We start from the raw sequence: 18,784 nt of genomic DNA on the forward strand, positions 1-18,784 counted from the left end.
ATAAATAAAAGGCGACCCTGGGTAAAGACTTCTCTTTCAGTTTCAGTGCCAAAAAACAGGGCCTGCTGACCAACTGTTCCTGGTTTATTCTAACAAGTGCATTTCTCTTTCACTACTTGTCAGGTGCGTTTCTGGGCCCAGTTTATAAGTGCTGGTCTTGGTCTTGAAAGTTCTAGACCAAGGTTACTCAAAGGACTGTCTTCACCCAGGTCTACCTGCGCAGCATCCTAGCAGCGTTGCCTATCTGTAAAAGCAATTAGTCTGGCGGGTATGAGGGACAGGGCCTTTTCCGTAGTGGCTCCCTGTTTGTGGAATCGTGTTCCAAGTGATGTCCGCCAGGCCTGGTCATTACAAGCCTTTAGGTGGGCTGTAAAGACTCACATCTTTACCTTGACCTGTAATCGAATTAGGATTCTACCAGGACCACAGGGCCTATGATACTCCCTGGTTTTAATGGTTAATCCTGATTTTGTCCTTATTCTTACTGTGTTTTCTTATTGTTTTGTTATGTTTTGTGGTTTTGCATTTTGTTTTATGCTGCCTTGGGGGGGGCGCGTTATGTTAAAAGGTGGCTTATACATAGTTAAAAATGAATAAATACGTAAACAGACGAGCGCAAAAGCCGGCGCTTGAAGTGAATCGCAATATAAAAATAGTATACTGTCAGCTGAGTTATAAGAGTTTTAAAACAAAAGTATAATTAAAGATATACACTGCCTTAGCCAAAGTAATCTTCTTTGCAGAAGTCAAAAAAGAAAAAAGGGAAGGTTTTTACAAGCTCTTTTAAAAGTTACTCGTAATGAACTGGCAGGCAGGGCTACCCTGGGAAAAGAGTTGCGTTGATAGGGGTGACACAGCCAAGAGACTCCTTCCCCCCCCCCCTTTGTTTAGACAACTCAAAATGATGGGACCGTCAAGAGGGCCTCCCCAACAGGTCTTAAGGCATGGAGGGGAACGTACGGAAGGTGGCACGACTCTAGGGATCCTGACCATAGGTCATTAACAGCACAATCCTGTACATGTTGACTCAGAAGTAAGTCCCACTGATTTCGATGACTGCAAGAGGCTTTGTATATAGGATTGCAGCCTAAAGAGCTTAAAGATCAACACCAGGACTTGAATTGGGCCCCAGTGATAAACTGGCAGGCAGTGCAGCTGCATTAAGGAGAGGTGTTATAAATCCCCTTTGGTTAGCACTGCACAGGGATCCAGAAGCTACATTCTAATGCGGATCTGGTGTAGTTTCCTGAAACCATCCAATGTTGTAAGCAGCAGATTATAGAACCCTGAAACTCATGCGACACGGCAGCAAAGTCTCCGTTTTCTAGGACAGGGTGCAGCCAGCGCTACCAAGCACAGCTAGAAAAGAAGTTGTCTTGGCCTCTGCCACCACCCATGAATCTATCAGCAGCAGATCTTGAAAGGAGCCTGGATGGAAATGAGAAGCTGGTGCCTACTGGTATAACGGTTTCCCGATAACTGATTTCATCCTGCGGAGCTTGGCTGATGCCGCGGGGTCAACCGAATCATGTGACCGAAAACAGAAGGTTCTCAAACTTTGCCATTATGAGTCTCTCCAAGCTGAGAAGCCAATCATTTGTTCCTTCTCATATGGAAATTAAGATGAAACAAAGATGTCCGCTCAGGGCCGTAAACCACGTTAAGTTTAGGGTGTGGGGCTGGCTGATATTTAGTGGTGCAGATCCCGTCCCTTGTCATTGGTTCCTTTGTGGCTTTCCAGACACAGTTCGGAGGGCCAGGCTCTCGTGCTGCGAAGCCGCATCCACCTGGCAGAGATGGTCCGTCACCCAGCATTTGGAGTGGTCTTCATGCTGGAGTATGTCTTCTCTGCATCCAGTGGTCCAGACGGGAAGGTAGGAATTCCATCTCTCTTCTTCGGCTTATTTTTCCAGGAAATGCAAGGATGGTGAAGCTTTCATCTTCATAGGGTCACAACTCCATCTTGAGTTCCCAGTATCTCCTGACCCTTCTTTCGAAGAGAGATCTGATGTGGACAGCTGGGCAAATCTCTCCAGCAGAACCACCACCTGTTCACAACCAGGTCTGTCACAGCCGCCGCCATCTATCTTGAACCTGGCCAGTATCCGTGAATGTACACGTAAACCTCCGTCTAAAATGATGGCGACCATAGCATGCACAATGTCTCCTTTCACATGTAACACTAAGCCATGGTTTATGTTAACTGTGATTTGTTGCTTTAGCCATGAATTGTGTTCTAGTCGAGAAAAGAAACAGTAGTTTGTTTTTCCCTATTTCTAGTTTGTTTCTCTCCAGTCCATTTTGCCAGCCTCCAGTGCAGTTTCATTTTCAAGCTGCTCTTGTTTAGGTGGACAGGAGCACAAACAAGCCAGGGATCACCCCTAGTTCTGTGTTCGGACTTCACAACACCCATGGTTTAAGCAAGCAGGACTTGGTAAACCAACAACAAACCATGGGTTCTATTTGTGTCTGGTTGACAAACCCTGGTTTGTTTGTGGGGATGTGTTCAAACACAAGAACAAGCCAGGTTTCAACAAACCATGCCACGGCTTACCGTTACGTGCAAACCAGGCTAGTACTTCCACTTGGGAACACTAGGCTGGTATAAGATCTCAGAACATGTGCTGTTGGGTGAGGACTGCTGCTCAAGTTTCCTAGCCAGTCTTCTAGCCCACCCCGCAGCTAACCTGGCATTCTCCGTGCATCATGGACCAATCTACAGAGCACGCCCCACATTTGCTGGGATGCTGCAATTCCATCTGCATGCAGAAAATCCCCAGAATGCAGCATTGGGCACAGAATTCAGCTCGCTGGGATTCACTGCTTGTGCTGTGTTCTTATTTGATGTAGCGCCTAGCAACTTTACATGAATCACCAGTGTGGTCTCCAGGTTTTCTAGCTCTTACAGCTACCAAGATGTATTGGAAAGTGTGGAGTCAATTCCTGCTGAAATCTCTGAAGCCAGAGGCTGTTGCAGAGGGAGGGGGCCTGAATCAGGCTCCCAGGAGTGGGGGCTGGACTTCAGTGCCCTGCTGTGCTACTGGCTCCGCCCGATGACTTACCAGAGTGTAGGACACGGAATAATGGGCTCAAGTTAAAGGAAGCCAGATTCCTGCTGGACATCAGGAGAAACTTCCTGACTGTTAGAGCAGTACGACAATGGAATCAGTTACCTAGGGAGGTTGTGGGATCTCCCACACTAGAGGCCTTCAAGAGGCAGCTGGACAAGCATCTGTCGGGGATGCTTTAGGGTGGATTCCTGCATTGAGCAGGGGGTTGGACTCGATGGCTTTAGAGCCCCCTTCCAACTCTGCTGTTCTATGATTCTAAGTATTGTAAATGATGCAAAATCAAACAAGCGTTGGAAAGCAAATAAGAAAATTCAGCTGATGTGCATAATTTACTGTATTTCTTCAATTCTAAGACACACTTTTTTCCCCATATAAACATCTCTAAAAACGGGGTGCATCTTAGAATCGCGGGTGCATTTATTATTTCTTAGAATCAAAGCTTTTTTTTCTGTTGGTGGTACTGAAATTAGTGTGCGTCTTACAATCGATGGCGTCTTACAATCAAAACATTGCAGAATCCAACTTACCTGGGTGCAGATTTTGTTGTTGTTGAAAAAACCTATGATTAATACCCTACTTTAAGAACATCCTTTTCCTTGTATGAAAAAAGATCATAAGTATGAGAACAATAAATCACAAATTAAAAATAAACCAAGAAACTCAAATACAAAAGCCGTCAACATGAAATCGAATGGGATCAAAACATTGAAATGTTAATTTTAAAAAATGATTTTAGATTATTATTTTTGTTGGGGTGGGGGCAGAAAACACAGAGCCCTCTGGATTTGTCACAGTATTTCTTGGCCAGGCGCCCCAATTGTCTAGGTTAACTGGCATAATATTTGCCAGTTCTGTGATGAATGCTCAAAGAGCATAAAAAACCCTAATCCCGCTGGACCATTAAGCCACGGAATAATGAGAAGACCTCGACGTTCTCTGTTATCGTGACAGCAGGTGAGTCCCTCCTTTCAGTCTCTTTCCGTCCGACTTGTAATTAGCGCTGATATATTGTAGGTGCGCGTTGTCGGTTGCAAGTGCTCCTTGCAAAAAGGGGAAGACGCGCAGCTTTGTGAAAAGGGAACTTAATGGGCCCTTCACTTTCGGGTGTTTGTAATTTGTTGAATTGTTGTCAGGTTTGGCCAGGTGGAAGCTTATTTCCCTCACCCTTTTGTCTGGGCCTTAGGCTCTAGGGCTTTTCGATAAGAAAACAGAACAGGTAGGACTTCTGTGGAGAGACTTAAGTGGCACCATCCCACGGATGGCTGTCGTGGGGAAATCCGGCCTTTTTGCGCTCCCGACTTGGCTTGCATTTGCGAAATGAATGGAGAGTCAGCTCCAGAAACTTGGAACTGTGCTGCTTTTGGTTGTTAATTTGTAAGTCCCAGTTTGTGCAAAACGTTGGCCGTATTTAGCGCACTTTTGCGCAAAATTGCAGGCGTAAATTATTATTATTATTATTATTATTATTATTATTATTATTATTTCTATGCTGCCCCATAGCCAAAGCTCTCTGGGTGGGTTACATAAGATTAAAACAATTCAAAATGATATACAAAATTTAAACCCATGAAAAAAAAAGCAGCATACACACGAAAAAAAAGACATCTCAAAACAACTATAAACAACTTTAAGCTGTGAGCCAAACCTAAGAACAGATCTGGGATTAGTGAATCTCATTGCATATTGCTAAATGCCTGAGAAATGAGAAAAGTGCTAAAAAGATAGCAATGCTGCGCCAGGTGGGCCTCGTTGGGGAGATCATTCCATCATTGGGGGGGCCACCACAGAGAAAGCCCTCTCCCTTGTTGCCGTCTTCCGAGACTCCCAGAGGAGGACCTTAGATGTTGGGCGTAGTGTACAGGTAGGTTCATGTTGGGAAAGGCGTTCCGTCAGGTATTGTGGTCCCGAGCCTAATTACACTGTTTACAGCCACAATGTTGCGCAAATTGTGAATTATGCAAATAGCACCCCTACAAAAAGCCTTGAGCTGGCCCGATTCATCACATGATGAGTCGGGCCAGCTCGTAGATCTGTGAGATGGAGTCCGAGGGAACGAGCTGTTGAAAACTCAACAAGCTTAAACCTCTCTGAACGGAGTCCTTCGATATCTTGGACCCCCTCCCTGCAGAGGGCCACTTGCCTAGATCTTTGGTCATCATGCTCTGAACAGTGGGGGCTGGTGGCTCTGAAGTCAGCGGAGAATCCGCTCCGGGAAGCAGTCAGAACTCTGAAGGAGATATTCAAGGTGCGGAAGCTTTCCAAGCTATCACAGGGGCAGGAAATCTCCACCCCATGGGCCTGATTCAACTTGTGAGGCCTCCTGGCCCGTCAAAGCTCTGCCAACTCACTAGTCCCCCCCACCCCTGGGCTATCATGACGTCCCTTTTCCAAAATGCTTTTGGAGCTGCCAGAAGACGATTCCAATATATTTGCTGTGCAGCCGACGGCGGTTTCGTTGTGCCTTGCGGTACGGATTTAATTGGTGGCTGTTTTTAAGGAATTTGCAACCTGTATTGGTTTGCGTCATCGGGAGCAACACGAGGTGGAAATGAAGCGGGGGAGCCCTTTGCATAGGCTGCTGACGCCCGTCAAGAGGGGATGTAATGACCCGAGCTGTTGTTGTGGGAAAACTCATTCTGGGTGTCATCATCATGGAAAAGATTTGGCGCCTGGAATCCGGCTGGCACCAAAGGGCCTTTTTGCCTCATACGGCAGGGATACTTTTGTGGGCTGCAGAGATTTACAGCATGTCATACGGCTTATGTGCATTACACAATACGTTCAAATTGATTTTTAAGTCCTTTTAAAGTTATTTAAGGCTGGTAAGCTGATGTGAAACTCGCTGCATCCCTTGACCTCTGCCAGATGGTTCCGCCGTAGTTCATAAATCCCGACAAAGCAGTATTGTCTTAACAGAGTGCCAGCGACCACCAAAGCTCCGTGGGAGGATCATAGAATCATAGACTAGTAGAGCTGGAAGGGGCCTCTAAGGCCATCGAGTCCAACCCTCTGCTCAATGCAGGAATCCACCTTAAAGCCTCCCTGACTGATGGCTGTCCAGCTGCGTTCCCCAGGCTGTGGGGCAGGGATAGATAGGGAAGGAATAGTTTTCCAAAGTAGAGGTCAACTTTCCTGCGGGTGATTTCAAAAATTTTGCTAAAAATTCCCTTGTGGCCCTCTCTCTCTTTCCTGAGATAGAGGCCCAAGGCCTTCAGAGGAGTGGTGCCCAATGGCTGTAGATCTGGGCCAACTGTGGTCCGAGATGGCCACATCCCTCCCCTTAGCCCCATCTCCTTTCCTCCAACCACCAATCCTGTCTTTTGCGCCGTTTTCTATCCGTTCTAAAAGGCTGAAATGTCTCTCCGAATAAGGCTTTAGTTACAGGCAGCAAAGAGCTTTAAGTTGAGGCATGCTGGCATTTGGGGTGTTTTAGCCCTGCCCCCTTTGGCCTTTAGCTCCACCCATCCCTGGGAAGCGGCCCCTGAGCACTTCCCTGAACTGGGATTTGGCCCTCGGGCTTAAAGAAGTTCAACGCCCTTGCTTTAAGTCCTGGGAAGAGGGCTCTGACAGGCAGCGGTGGTTGAGCACAGGGCAGGGTTCTGAGTGGAGGGAAGAGGCTTGCACACATTGAGGTGTGAAGGTCTGGAAGAAAACTCCAGGGGAAAATGGAAAATAATAATAGGGAAAACCTTCCTCAAATCCAACAAATCCCCCCCCCCAAATCCCTTGTCTTTCCCCCCCCCCCGTAAGCTAAGCAGTCCCAGATGCCAGAAGCAAATTTCCCAGGGGCCAGGTGATGCAGGACGCAGGGCGCCTGGGGGTTCCTTCCCAAAACGCATCGCAAAGTTCTCCTACGGGAAAACTCCTTGCATGTAACGTCACATCAAATTTGTCACCCTATTGTGTCAATTCTGCTACAGACCTCTGGAGGTTCCCCCCCCCCCCCCATGAGGAAGCATTCAGACGTAGGGGCCCAGGATTTTGCGGTCTCATTCCATCGCCTCTTTTATGCAGTGGTTTGATCGGTCCTCAATATTTCACCTGGGAGATCACAAAACGCCTGGGGAAATATTCCAAGTTGTAATGAATCAGCAACTGGGAATTATTTCGGATGAATTTAACTCTCTGTTTTGCAGAGGCGGTATTGTGGCCTCGGTTCCGAACTGGCCCTTGGTTACTCCCTCCCTTAACTGCGCTGATCGCCCTTTCAGCACAACTCAAGTAGCAAGAGTTTGGATTTTGGATTTAAACACCAAGGGTTCAGCTCCACATCTAGGCCCAGACAAAAGCGCCTTAAATAAAGCTGGAGTCCTGCCCAGCAATGCTTTTTAATTTATCTTGATGAAACCAGGAGCACTAATCAGGCACTTCTCTGCTTTTTTTTTATTATTATTAATGAAATTATCCCCCTTAATCCCCCTTGCGCTTCAGTCTTGCAAATTTGAAATGGTGATCAGGTTGGGCTCATTAGCCAGGCCATTTCAGAGCTCTGACTCGTGGCCCTGCTCTGAAATTGTTCCACTTCTTCAGTAGCTGAGAGGAGGTGGTTGTGGCTGAGCCCCTGGGCTCCTAGAAAAGCGTCAGACCCTGTTGTTCTTTAGGAGGACATGTCTGCGGAAGATTTTATTGATTACTTGTTTATTGTAGTACTTTTATCCCACCCTTTAGCCAAAAAAGGCTCCCAAGGCAGCTCACATAGATATTTCTTAAGACAGTGCCTGCCCACAGGCTTGCAATCTATCTATCTATCCATCCATCCATCCATCCATCTATCAGTATGACTCAAAAGGAAAGGGGATTGGGAGGGAGGAGGAAAAAAAGCATATTTAGGCACATGATGATGACGATGATGATGATATTTGTATACTGCCCCATAGCCGAAGCTCTCTGGATCGTCGTCGTCGTAATAATAATAATAATAAATCTATTTATTTATTTATTTATTTATTACCTGCTTCTTTCTCTGGGAGGTCAGGGAAATGCAGCCACCCCACAGAGCAGAAACGCTACTTTGTGGAAAGTCCTCTGGATCTCCCCATAACAGGAAGCTGTCCGGAAAGATCCTTGTCCTAAATAAAGACCCTGCTGATAGCAACTTTCACATTCCCATTCATATTCGCTTTCACAGTATTGGCATTTCTTTTTCCTTTTACATTTCAAGTCGTTAATTAAGCACGGAGTGGGTCTTTTTAGTTAATTTCCCTTAAACGTAAATGCCGTCGAGGCACAGCATGCCCTTGGGGACTCAGCGCCCGGCACCATCCTGCTTGCCATCTGGACACGGCTGTTCTCTCGACCGACTGCCCTTTGGCTTAAACGTTTGGACAGTGGCCCACCTTTGGCTCCGAGCCCTTCTCTCGAGACTCCCCGTCCTTAAGAAAGCCGCGGAAGGGTCTGAAGGATCTGTCGGCTGTTAATTGAGCACTTCATCGTGAATCCGTGTGCAGATTGCAAGCGCTTCCACCGCGGCACATCCGGCCTTCCCCCTGGCTCACTCCATCTCTCTTGCCTCCCTTGCCAAGTGTGAGCAAACTCTGAGCTCCGTATAGTGGCTGGTTCCTGTGACTGCTATGGAGACAATGGAAGTTGTCAGGCAATACATCAACACGGCCCTTGATTTCCCCCGAGGGTTTCAAAACGGTCCGAGGTGTCATACCTGGCCGTGTCGCTTGCTTGATTGTACAGCCATGCAGTAGGAACGAGCAACCTTGTTCTGACAAATACATTGTCAGAGATATAACAAATGAACTGGCCGTGGGTCTCCAGGGAAACTGGAGAGGAAAACTGTGTGTTTTCACCCTAGAGAAACATTACCCCTTGTACTATAGTGTCACAGACCTGGAAGGGACTTAATAAGTGATGTTCCTTGCCCTGACACAAGCTGGCCCATGACAGCGCAACCATTTCTTGAAAACCTTCGAGGAAGGACCGTAACCTTCCTACCCAGCATTGCTAAACGGCTCTTGCAGCCACCCACCCACCTCATGTTTGGTAGGGAGACTAGGGCATTAAACCTCCCCCCCCCCATATGTTTGTATTTATAAAAGCAGTCATATCTTTCCACTCTTTAAGGAAGACAAGCAACTAGCAAAACCCAATAGTGACACCATAAGAAATCTAAAGACGTGGAAAGCAACAGGGGGTAACATCAGCCAGGTTACTAACTGCTCATTGTATTCCTACAGCCCGGCTGCCCCCATTGAGTGCTCCATGGGAGTCCCGCATTTTTGCTCCACAGTGGAAGGCCAGCGGCGACTGGCCTCTCTCTCATGGGAAGGCATTCCACATCCCCCTCTGGCATTTCAGATGGCGCAGGAGTGCTGACATGGTCCTGCAATGTTGATCTAAGCAGCTGGGTAGGAAACGTATGGGTGGAGACAATCCTCCCAGATGTGCTGGGCATTGTCACAGCTGCTCCCTTTGGGTCTCCTCGTTACCTCTCTCTATGAAAGGATCTCAACCATGCACTCAGTCGCAATACTGCTGCACACTGGCCCGTGTTTCACTGACCCTTCTTGGCTCCACAGCAACCAGCCCAGCACTCTGTGCTCCACTCTGTTCACCCTTTTACTTCACCGCTGCCACCCTATACCCCAGTTCCTTACTTCAGGTACTTTAAGAATCCTATCCAGTTTATGAAACAAAATAACGTTTATTTAACAATAAGTAAGTTTATACAGTTTATCAATCTTGTGGTTTCATTTGTTGCAATGCTTACACTGCCCACTAGTCAAATCTCCTATTCCCTCTTTCCCCCAAAACAATAAAATGTGGATCCTACTCTGATCTAACCCCTTCAGCAGACAAACCCAGACTCTCTCTCTCACTCTGTCAACTCTTAACTCTTCAACTGCTAGCTGTCAACTGTCATTCCCCTTCAGACACTTGAATCTAACAGCCAATCAGCTTTCACACTAGCCTTCCATTCGCTCACTTCCCCTCCCAACAGAATTAACCACTTACCATCCTTACCATTTGAAGTCTAAACGGCACTTACATTGTAGATAAATAGCAATAAACAATAAAATGTCACAGACTTCAACTCCCATCATGCCCTGCCAGCATGGCCATTAGCACCAGGTTTGCGAAGGCGGCCTTAAGATCTCCTGATCCCAGAGAGTTTAGGTCCTTAAAGGTTATAACCTAATCTTCAAATTGGGTGCAGGATCAAATTCCTAGCAAGATAGTTTAATACAGGCATGATATGCTTCAAAATGATTTGCCCCAGCTGATCCCTGACATCCATATTCTGAAAAAGTTGACCTTTCTGGGCACTTTGCAAAGCATTCCAGTAGCCCAAGCATGAATGGCTGTGGCCATCTCTGTGAATCAGCACAAAGTTCAGTAAGCAGAGCACATAACTTTTCATGCAGAAGGTCCGCAGGTTCAACCCAGTTGAGAGAGTCTCAAGTAACAGGGATGAGGGCTCTCTTGGTGCAGGGCTAAGGGATGTTGTGACATCAGCGGCTAGAATGCCAGTACACTGTCCTTGCCTTCTCCCCCATCTGGACGCTTGAAATTTTTAGGCTCATAGAGGCAAGTTAAGCCGTGCTACAAATCCCAAAGTTGTCCACCATTTCATGGGCTCTTGCTGGTGATATGGAAAAGCTGGTTGAGAGAGAGCCCCATGGAAAGGCTTTGCAGGGGCTTAGACTGCTAACCATGTCAGGCAAAGTTGAATCCACCCATGCAATACTCCCTGCTTCCATCCCCTAATACAAGCTGGGTCAACGTTATGTATCTGCTCTCCCCCCCTCCCCCAGTTTTCCCCCTCGCTTCAGTTCCTCAAATCCTCAGTTCATGGGATTTAAGGGTGGTTTTATTCTTTCTTGATCTTCTTCCACACATTTATATAAATCCAGTACTTTTACATGTCCCTTTCCTTTAATGCAACTGAGCTATAATATACCGAAAACTGAATACAGCTAAAAAAGGACCTCTCTCTCTGTCTGTGTGTATGTCTCTCTCTCTCACTCACCCCCCCCCCCCGCTTCCTATGACTCAAAGAAGTAAGAAAGCCTCGCTGTTTGCGTGCCCTAGATCAGGTTCCTTTCTGTGCTATGACCTCAATAATTTCTTTAATTAAAAAAAAGAGAGAGAATTGATAGCTTTCAAATGCATTTTCTGGTGCTCACCAGGACTGCTGCTACAGGCGAACATTCTCTGTACACAGAGCCAGCAGGGAAATTTAATGCCACAGATTGAAGGGAGGAAGAAAAGAGATTTAATAACCTAATTTGTGGCATGTTATTTGTGGCAACATCGCAAAGCAGCAAGGAATTTTGTGTGTGTGTGGGGGAGAGCCTCGGTCTTTTGTCGGATGGAAGGAAATAACTCTACTGCTGCAGTCAGAATTCAAAAGTGCCTTTGGGAAGAGGTGCATTGTTGAGCTTAACCTACCCCTGGTAAGGCAAAGAAAATGGTCTTTGGGGAAGATCAAGAGGGCCAGACTGGTGCCCAGGAACAATCTAGTACAGGGTAGATCCAAAAGAGAAAACAACGGCATACTGGTTATCACATACAGTTCCCAGCTGAAATATGTCAAAAATAGCAGCCACAATCATAAGAACAAAAGAGGAGCCCTGATGCTGGATCAGACCAAGGCTCCATCTAGTCCAGCACTCTGTTCACATAGAGGCCAGGCAGCTGTCGACCAGGGACCCACAAAGCAAGACAAGGTGCAACAGCACCCTCCCACCCATATTCCCCAGCAACTGGTGCACACAGTCTTACTGCCTTGGATTCTGGAGGTAGCACATAACCATCAGCGCTAGTAGCCATGGATAGCCTCCTCCTCCTCCTTTTAAAGCCTCCTCCTTTTAAAGCCTTCCAAATTGGTGGCCATCACTACATCCTGTGGTAGTGAGTTCCATAATTTAACTGTGCACTGTGTGAAGAAGTATATCCCAACTTGGAGATGGCATGTCCCTCTCGCCAGGCCCTGGCTGGAAGGCCTGTATAGACAACTGCCCAACCAAAAGTATTCATTTATCAGCAATCACAGACCACATAACAGAGATACAGACCCAAGAACAGACCCAAATGCCTAGTGTGACCTCATATCTACTCTGGTGATGCTATTTCAGGGACCTAATTGTGCCATCGTCAAGATTATCATCATCATCATCATCATCATCATCATCTATTGCATTTGCATACCACCCCATAGCCGAAGCTCTCTGGGCGGTTCACATAAGATAAAACTTATGTGGGTTTCAGGGGTTCATACACTTGCTCAGCGTCCAGTGCCCTTCTGCATTCTGCAAAGGACTAACAGGCCAGTTTTTATGTAAAAAGATAAATGGACACAGATCTGGCATTGGCAAATTTAGTGGGGGAACAGTTCAACCTCCCAGGGCACCCTGTCACTGACCTTATTGTTAAACAAAGGATCTCCAAAGACAAATTCCAGTATAAAACTGCTAAACTACAATTCATAAGGAGATTCAACTCCTGATATTATTATTCTTTAATTGCATTACATGTGTTAATCAGCTCACCAATGCAAGGATGTCTGTGTTATCACCCAATAACGATTTTGTGAATGGCCCCTATTAAGGTCCTTATCGCTGTCTCTTCTGACCTCCCGGTTTACAGTTTCTCCCTTCTTGACAACTATGTGAATATAAATCTACCAAGTGAGGATAAGGTCTCATGCACCCAATGAAGTGAACTGCGTCCATGAACGTTTATGCCGTAATATATGTGTTAGGCGTTAGAGTGCCACAGGACTCTTTGCTCTTTCTCCTGGTGAGGAGGAAGCCCCTGGCTTTCACAGTCAGCCCCCGTTATCCTGGCGTTATGAGAGAAGTGTTTCCAGCGAAAGGAGCAGCTTTTCTTGGCCAACATGAAGGCACACGAAGTTTTACCATGTTAAAGACCAGCACTGCATTCAAGGATCCTTCATTTCTCCTGCGATTGGTTGGATACCAGGGGCAGTGTGGTTTAATCAATAGCCATTGATTTGTTATGAACGCCTCATTATCCCACTGAGGGAGCTGGGGAGAGGGCAAGCAAGACATTGGCCATGCATCCCACGACATCTGGTATTAGAGTGTTCCAAGGAAAAGTTGAGACAAAACGGATATTTCAGTGACACGTGGAATCGTAAGCAGACAACGGGATTTGATCAACTGGCAGGGCCGGCCCAAGACCTAGGGCTCCCTGTGGGCTCCCCCACACTAGAGGCCTTCAAGAGGCAGCTGGACAACCCTCTGTCAGGGATGCTTTAGGGTGGATTCCTGCATTGAGCAGGGGGTTGGACTCGATGGCCTTGTAGGCCCCTTCCAACTCTGCTATTCTATGATTCTATGATTCTAAGACATTTTGATGCCTGAGATGAAGAACAATTTGGCACACGTACAAAAGCTGACTGGATAGACAGCTGATTCTTGAGGGTGGGCACGGTATATATCTTCTTCTTGCTTGCATTTTATCCCTCCCAAGGAGCTCAGGCTGGGCTTCTTGACTCCCCTTACAAACTTGCTTTATTTTGTCCTTGCAGCAACTTGATCAGCAGCTCCATAGAAAGCCTTTTCCTCTCCCAGGGCAGGCTCCTGAAAACGCACTTTCTCTTCCCAGACCAGTTCCTGGGTGTGTTAAGAATGCCACTGAAATTCCACATCCTTTGATGATCGCGCAGACCAGCTGAGAATCAATGGTGCAGAAAAGGGCCGCAGCTCAGCAGCGCAGCGCCTGCTTTCCCCCTGCGAGGTTGCATAGCTTATTCCCATTTCCGACTGCTGCGTTGCATAATTTATTCTGCCATTTTGACCACGTTGGACCGTTTGGCTAGTCAGCGCTGCTGCTTTGGTTTCAGCGGGAGTTGCTTGCACGTTTCAAGCGTCCCTTTGTGGCTGTAAGGGACGGGGTCTTGCTGCTTTTAAAAAAGGAAACTGAAAGCCTCGAACAGGCCAGAGCAATGCTTTGCGCTTTCTCGATGCTCCTGCACAATCACGGCACCTGCACAGCGCTTGGTGGAGGAGGAAGCGGCTTCCTCAGAGAGCAGCCAGATGAGCTATTCTGTATCCTGAGCTGCCGCAGACAAACTTCTGTCCCAGACTGTCTGCCCAGTTATGTGAGCAGGAGACGAGCTGATTAGCAATGCCTCCAGTGCGCCAGTGCGCCATCAGAGGCCCTCATGTCCAGCCATCGGCGACTTCGCGCTGAACCCAATTAACCCCTGCCCTCCCCTTTCTGGAGGGGGCGGATAATCCCAAAGCAGATTGCCTGTGTGGCTTTCATAACGAGCAATTTGCAAAGAGCCAGGAGAGAGATTTCAAAGGCTGAGATGGAGCTGGGAGTTCGTTGCGCTTTTCTTCGGAGACCCCTTGTCAACAGCCGGCGCCTTTCAACCTTCTCCACTCACTGTCTTTCAGTTCTTGGAGAAGCTGGGTCAGGAGGACCTTGTGGGTTTTAATAGCTTGGTGAGTTTGTCCAGTTTTTAAGGGGCCTCCCAGGCTGTGCCAAAGAAAACGACCCCCTCCCTCATTGGAGACTCAGATTGTCTTCCCGGTCCACGTTATCGGGACAGCCTTGGCTGAACCAGGGTTCGCACGCTCTGAAGGCAAACCCCTGGCTGTTGAGGCTGATTCCCGGGTTGATATTGGAGCCGGTAAGTCTTGAGAGAGAAAATGATGCTCTCTTGTCCTCGTTGAATGCCAAACACATGTTCTAAAAAGCCAGAGGCGAACTATTTGTTGCTTTCCTGTATATTTATTGGGTAAGAACTTTGCATCCTGCCTTTCAGTGCCCCCCATGTTCAGCTAACAAATGATCATATCGACCCCCAATATACACTAACACTGAAATCCTACGCATGTCTATGCAGAAGTAAATCCCTTTGAATTCGATAGGACTTTGCTTCCAGGTTAAGCCAGTCTATGATTGCAACCTGGAAATGGTTATCGTAAAATCAACAAGCAAAATGCTGCTTTATAAACAGCACCCGCCATTTCTTAAAACAGCAGAAAGCTAGCCAGACCATTGATCGGGGGGTTAGCTTAGGCCCTTTCAAAACTCTTCCTGAAATAAAATGGCTTCTGCCTGGTACCGAAATGCCAACAAAGAGGAAGCACCTCCGCCATCTTGGCGTCACTAAGGCCCCATTCTGGGTAAGCTAAGTACCCATCGTACCTCCAAATGTTGGGATGGGGAGTGAAGGGGGGGGGAATAAGTAGATTTTCTACAGGGCTGGTGGAATTGCTGTGCTTTTCCTCTCTTTTCCTGGGGGATCAGGGGCAGTGTTCCCTCTGCCTGCTTCTGCTGTCCTTGCTATTTCTTCTCTTCCTTTCTTCCTTCATTTCATCCTTCTTCCTTTTCTTCCTTTCTTCTTTCCTTTCTCTCTCTCTCTCTCTCTCTCTCTCTCTCTCTTTTTCTTGCAGTTTGTGATCACACTGGAGGGTAGTGCTAAGCATGCCAGGACCTGGCATTTAATTAATACGGTGCTATCTTTATTCTCATGCCCATTTCCCACCCCCACCTTTAAACCTTAGACATCATCCGTTACCTCTTTGACGACGCCGGCTTACATGCACTCGATTCGCTGGGCCGCTTGGAACCCCCCGCCGGATGTGAGCCCTTCCGACGTGGTCCTCCCACTGCAAGGAGGAGCCCAGCACAATCCCAACCACGTTTTGGTTTATAAGACGCCACCGGCCACCATGAGCTCTAAAGAGGTGAGGAAACAGCCCCGGAGTCACCTTTCGGGAAGGCCCTGCCAGGGCTGGGGGTCCGGAAGCAACAGCTCCCAGCTGGGATGAGCAGCTGCAAATGTGTTCGGGCCGAGGGGACAGGGCAGCCATTTTTGTAGGACCACATAGAACCCTATTGGTCCCTGGAGTTGCCTGACCCTTGCTACAAGTCTGTGATGTGCTCTGTGGTTGCTGATCAATGAATGTTTTTGGTTGGGCGGCTGCCTGTACAGACCTTCCAGCCAGGGCCGGTGAGAGAGACATGGACATTCTTCAAGTGGGGCTACACTTCTTCACACAGTGCATAAGTTAAAAACTATGGAATTCACTGCTACAAGATGTGGTGATGGCCACCCATTTGGAAGGCTTTAAAAATTCCTGGAGGTGAAGGCTATCCATGGCTACTAGCCCTGATGGTTATCTGCTATCTCCAGTATCCGAGGCAGTAAGCCTGTGTGCACCAGTTGCTGGGGAACATGGGCGGGAGGGTGCTGTTGCACCATGTCCTGCTTTGTGGGTCCCTGGCCGATGGCTGGTTGGCCACTGTGTGAATAGAGATACAGACCCAGATGCCTAGCGTGACCCCATATCTACTCTGTTGGTGCTATTTCTGGGAACTAATTGTGCCATCGTCAAGTTCAGGGGTTCATACACTTGCTCAGTGTCCAGTGCCCCTCGGTATTGCCACATTGAAGGCCAGCAGAGATCTGGGCAGTATCACTATCCTGTAGCAGTGGGAAGTAGTGCTGAAAGCAAGGTGGCCTGAATTCCTGGTTCAAGACCCCGTGTGCCTTGTAGAGGCTTCGAAGAAGACCCAGAAGGCACCAGTGAACAGGTCAAGCGAGGTTTGGGTAATAGGAAATCATATCTGTGTGACAGCTTCTCATTTAACTTCCCTGCTCCATGAAGCCAAGCTTGAGATTAACAGGAGCACAGGGCTGGAATGGAAATAGAGACATGGTAGGGGAAGACGAGGTGGGTTTGATTTGAAATACGAAGAGAGGGGTTTAGATTAAACTTTGGGACGGGGGTGGTGGGAGCACTCTGAGATCAGCTCCTGCAGCAGGTAGCAACATTCTGGTTCAGGTTTTTTATGAACCTGAAAGCCAAGATCACCTCAAATATTTAGTGTTTATGGCTTCTCTCCTGAGAGATGGAATGCCAGACATGTGTGCATAAGGTGCAAACATATGCACACCTTTATGTGTTTCACACTTAGTGGGGCATTCCAGGTCTGGGTCGGTCTTCACATGATGAGTGGGACCTTAAATGGATTTTTCTCTCTGCCAACATTTCTCAGCCTTCTGAGATTTTGCCAAGTATTCCCCCCACCCCACCCCCCACTGAGCCCACACACATTCAAACACATCTTTTCATCCATCAGGACTAGAAACTTTGATTTGGGGAGGGGTTGGTTGGGTGTGTGTGGAAATGAAAGCTCAGCAAATGACATTTTGCAGTTCCTTTCCAGCCATGCATGATGAAGAGAAGCACATATTGTCCGGGTTAATACTGAGAAATCCTGCCTCCAGCATAGCCGTAGCTTCCGTTTCTGTGTTTTAGGCAAAGAAAAGGAGGCAGAAAGGATTTATACTGGATTTTAAGCAACGGCGTAAGAAGAGGTTGCAAGAAGAGTTGCATAAGAAGTCCTTGCTTTGAAATTGTGTTCATTAGATGCAAAGATCATAGATGGCCCAGGTTAAGGCATGCGGCAGAGATATTAATACCTGGGAGGCGGCTGCATTGGACAGATTTAAATGGAGAGTTCTGTGCTTGAGGAGTGATATGTGGAAGCTCTTTACAGGAGCCCGTGCCACTGGAGGGTCCCGACTCAAAACTCACAGTTGCACCATATGCACACTTGTCTGGCGTTCCATCTCTCAGGAGAGAAGCCATAAAAACAAAACATCTGAGGTGTTCATGGCTTTCAGGTTCATAAAAAAAAAAAAAGCAAAGAGGAGAGAGAAACACCAGGCAGGTGCCAAGGGGGGCTTTCTGATTATAATTAAATTGCCCCACCATGCACCCCCTCTTAGCTTTTTTGTGGGGAGTGGGGGTGCTGCCCTGTGTTCTTTCTTCACTAGGCTGTGTGCATGTCTTCAGGGGAATACAGAAACCCTGTCAAATGTGACACTTGTAGATGTCCACTTCCTGAGAACTTCAGGTTTCCCTCCCCCCCTTTTTTTTCTTTTTTAAGAGTCAGGTTTCTAGTCCTCATGGGGCATGGCTGTCTGATGAAGTTGCATAAGCCACCAGGGTGACGAAATAAGATATCCAGTGGCTGGGGGTGGGGTGGGGTGGGGGGTAGAGGGGCAGAGCATTGATGCCTGCCATGGCTCTTTTGCTTGTCCCCGTGACAAAACCGGAATGAATTCTGCAAAATAAGAGAAATGGCATATATTTGCACGTCTTGGAATTCAGCTTTTCCTGGCATTGGAGGTAAAAAAAAAAAGGGTTGTGGGGGGGGGGGAATCATTGTTGGTTGTTTTAAATGCTGTACTTCCATCTATTGCAGCAACTGGATGAGGTGGAGAAAGAAGAACATGGCTACTTCTTCTCTTTGAATTCCAGGTGAAGCAGGTGGAGTCAGGAGCCGTGCAGTTTCACTTCTCCACCAGCTCCGAGGAACGCCTAGGGAGTGCTGCAAAACCCTCAGGCAGCGTCAAGGAGCAGCCGCCTCGCTCGAAGACGAAGAGTCCTCCCATGTCGTCCCCCAGTGAGTGTTTTTCCCAGATTGCTAACGCTTCAGACGCACAGCGGGGCTTCACTTCCGCTCCAAAACCAGGGGAGCACTTAAAATGCAGTCCTGTAGTTGGGGCATTTGAGCAATAAGGGCTCAACAGCTTGAGCTAAGCTAGCTTGGTGAGTGCCTCACTCTTTTTTAAAGAGGTGCAATTCAGCCGCTTGAGAGGGCCTTGTCTCTGGCGCACGGACGGGGTCTCGTTAAGGAGAGCCACACGCTCCTGCGGCAGCCGCTCAGGCGCTGACATCGGCTGCGCCACGCCCTCCGTCAAGCGCTGT

At 47.7% G+C, this 18,784-nt stretch overlaps 1 protein-coding gene across 1 annotated transcript in view; it reads left to right on the plus strand.

The window, feature by feature from the left end:
• NPHP4 (nephrocystin 4) overlaps positions 1-18,784 on the plus strand; it is a 128,238-nt gene that overhangs the window by 41,625 nt on the left and 67,829 nt on the right. Inside the window, exons 9-11 of the mRNA XM_063145353.1 lie at positions 1,748-1,874; positions 15,566-15,748; positions 18,335-18,479. Of these exons, the coding sequence (XP_063001423.1) occupies positions 1,748-1,874; positions 15,566-15,748; positions 18,335-18,479 (455 nt within the window). The remainder of the gene's footprint in view (positions 1-1,747; positions 1,875-15,565; positions 15,749-18,334; positions 18,480-18,784) is intronic.

This window comes from Elgaria multicarinata, chromosome 20 (genome assembly GCF_023053635.1).
Source record: "Elgaria multicarinata webbii isolate HBS135686 ecotype San Diego chromosome 20, rElgMul1.1.pri, whole genome shotgun sequence".
NCBI lineage: Eukaryota > Metazoa > Chordata > Lepidosauria > Squamata > Anguidae > Elgaria > Elgaria multicarinata.